This window comes from Pygoscelis adeliae, unplaced genomic scaffold (assembly GCF_000699105.1).
Source record: "Pygoscelis adeliae isolate BGI_AS28 unplaced genomic scaffold, ASM69910v1 Scaffold121, whole genome shotgun sequence".
Taxonomy (NCBI): domain Eukaryota; kingdom Metazoa; phylum Chordata; class Aves; order Sphenisciformes; family Spheniscidae; genus Pygoscelis; species Pygoscelis adeliae.
In genome coordinates, this window is record NW_008824359.1 from 7,005,337 (window position 1) to 7,007,053 (window position 1,717).

Here is a 1,717-nt window from a genome sequence, read left to right on the forward strand (position 1 = left end):
AACACTAAAAGCTTTGCCGTTCACAGAAGCAGCGCTGGTCTTTGAAAGACAACACGGTGGGAGAAAGCTGCTGTAGTTCTGCACGGTCCCACACCAGCCTATTTCCAAAACATACCCAGTGATGGGTGGCTCAATCACAAGCCACCTTCATAAATCATCAGTATGTGCTCAAATGGAAACGCTTCCTTGCAGCGATCCCCTGTGTTCTACCACTGCCTGCACCGATCACCCAGCACCAAGATCACAGAAAGCACGAACGGATGCGCTTCAAAACTGCATGTATTGTATTTGGCAGCGGTACCTGAGCCGTTTGGTGACATCTCGATCATTTCTGCAAGCCTCCCTCTTCAGGGATGGGCTTTGATGAAGAAATGAAACTCAAGGTGCATTTACGTATTATCAAATACATTCAGATGCTTAAGCTGGAAGAAATAAAGCAAATAGTCTGATGCAACTAAAATAACTGATGATGCTCATTTACTCTCAAAACATGCAATCCAGGCTCTAAAAACCAGCAGATCTTACCTATTACAGACCCTGACATGACGGCCCCGGTCACGCACAGGCTGTTCCTCAGCTCTGCCTGCAGGAACCCGGTGGCCAGCAGCAGCAGGAGGGTGTTTTCCATCAGCATTATCTGCAGAGCAGAGGGAAGAGAGTTGCCACTTTTAACCTTCTGTTGGCTTTAGACCTGCTTCCAATGACAGAAAACACCCAGTTTCTGGATTTTGCTGATTTATTCTGCACCTAACTTAAAACATAAGGGTTGCTAAACTGAACTTTCTGCAAGGTCTCGACCTTTTTTTTACCATGAAAAATAACTGCAGAGCAGCACAGCTGCTCTGGTGTTCCTAAGACATTGTATGGCTGCTGCTAAGAAAACAAAGTCAGTGCACAAGGTGCATCCACCTTGGTGACCGCGTGGCTTTGCAGGACATGGGAGATGCTGGATTTTTATCAAGTGGTGATGTGAGAGATGGGAAAGAAGAGCCTGAAGCTATTGCTTCTCCCCAGCAGCTGCGTCCGTGTGGACTACCGAATATCCTGGGTACTTACTGCATAAAACACGGCCACCCTCTGCTTGGAGGGACCGGGCCGGACATTAATGTAGCAGAAGATGTACACGGCTCCCACCAGGCAATTGAACAGCCTCCAGCGGCAGGGCTGGGCCACGATGTCCGTCTGCTGGGCCACCAGCCAGAAGGACATGAGCAACCAGTGGACACCTGCAAGGGGAAGGGACTGAAAGGGCAAAGCCGTTCCTGGGGGAGGCTGCAAAGCGCGCCAGTACCGGCAGCATCCCTGTGGCTGACAGCAGGATGGGACATGGGGAAGATGATCACAGCCCTTACCTGCCACAGCAAAAACCCAAAAGGAATACAGCCTGGCAAAGAGCACCAGGGCCAGGACCCTGGTCCCCAGCATCCCCGTCCTCCAGAGCAGCAGGCAGAGGATGGCCGCGGCCGGCGGGCAGAGGTGACCGGGTTTCAGCAGGCAGGCGAAGTGGCTGTAGGAGACCAAAGCCCAGGCGAGGGAGAGCAGGGACAGCCCCGCGCTGACACCTGCACGGGGACAGGGGCAGTCACGCGCTCCAAAGGATGCCCAACTGCATTGTAGGACCATATCTCAATGTTAAGGAGCTGTTGGTAGCACGGCACCCCGATGCAAGCCAGGTACCCCGCTGTCCTGCCAATTGGAGTATTTCAACGAATTCCTG

The 1,717-nt window shown here is 52.4% G+C and overlaps 1 protein-coding gene across 1 annotated transcript in view; it reads right to left on the reverse strand.

The window, feature by feature from the left end:
• XKR5 (XK, Kell blood group complex subunit-related family, member 5) overlaps positions 1–1,717 on the reverse strand; it is a 12,086-nt gene that overhangs the window by 7,020 nt on the left and 3,349 nt on the right. Inside the window, exons 4-6 of the mRNA XM_009319751.1 lie at positions 1,353–1,562; positions 1,057–1,226; positions 526–637 (exon numbers count right to left, since the gene is read on the reverse strand). Coding sequence (XP_009318026.1) covers positions 526–637; positions 1,057–1,226; positions 1,353–1,562 — 492 coding nt within the window. The remainder of the gene's footprint in view (positions 1–525; positions 638–1,056; positions 1,227–1,352; positions 1,563–1,717) is intronic.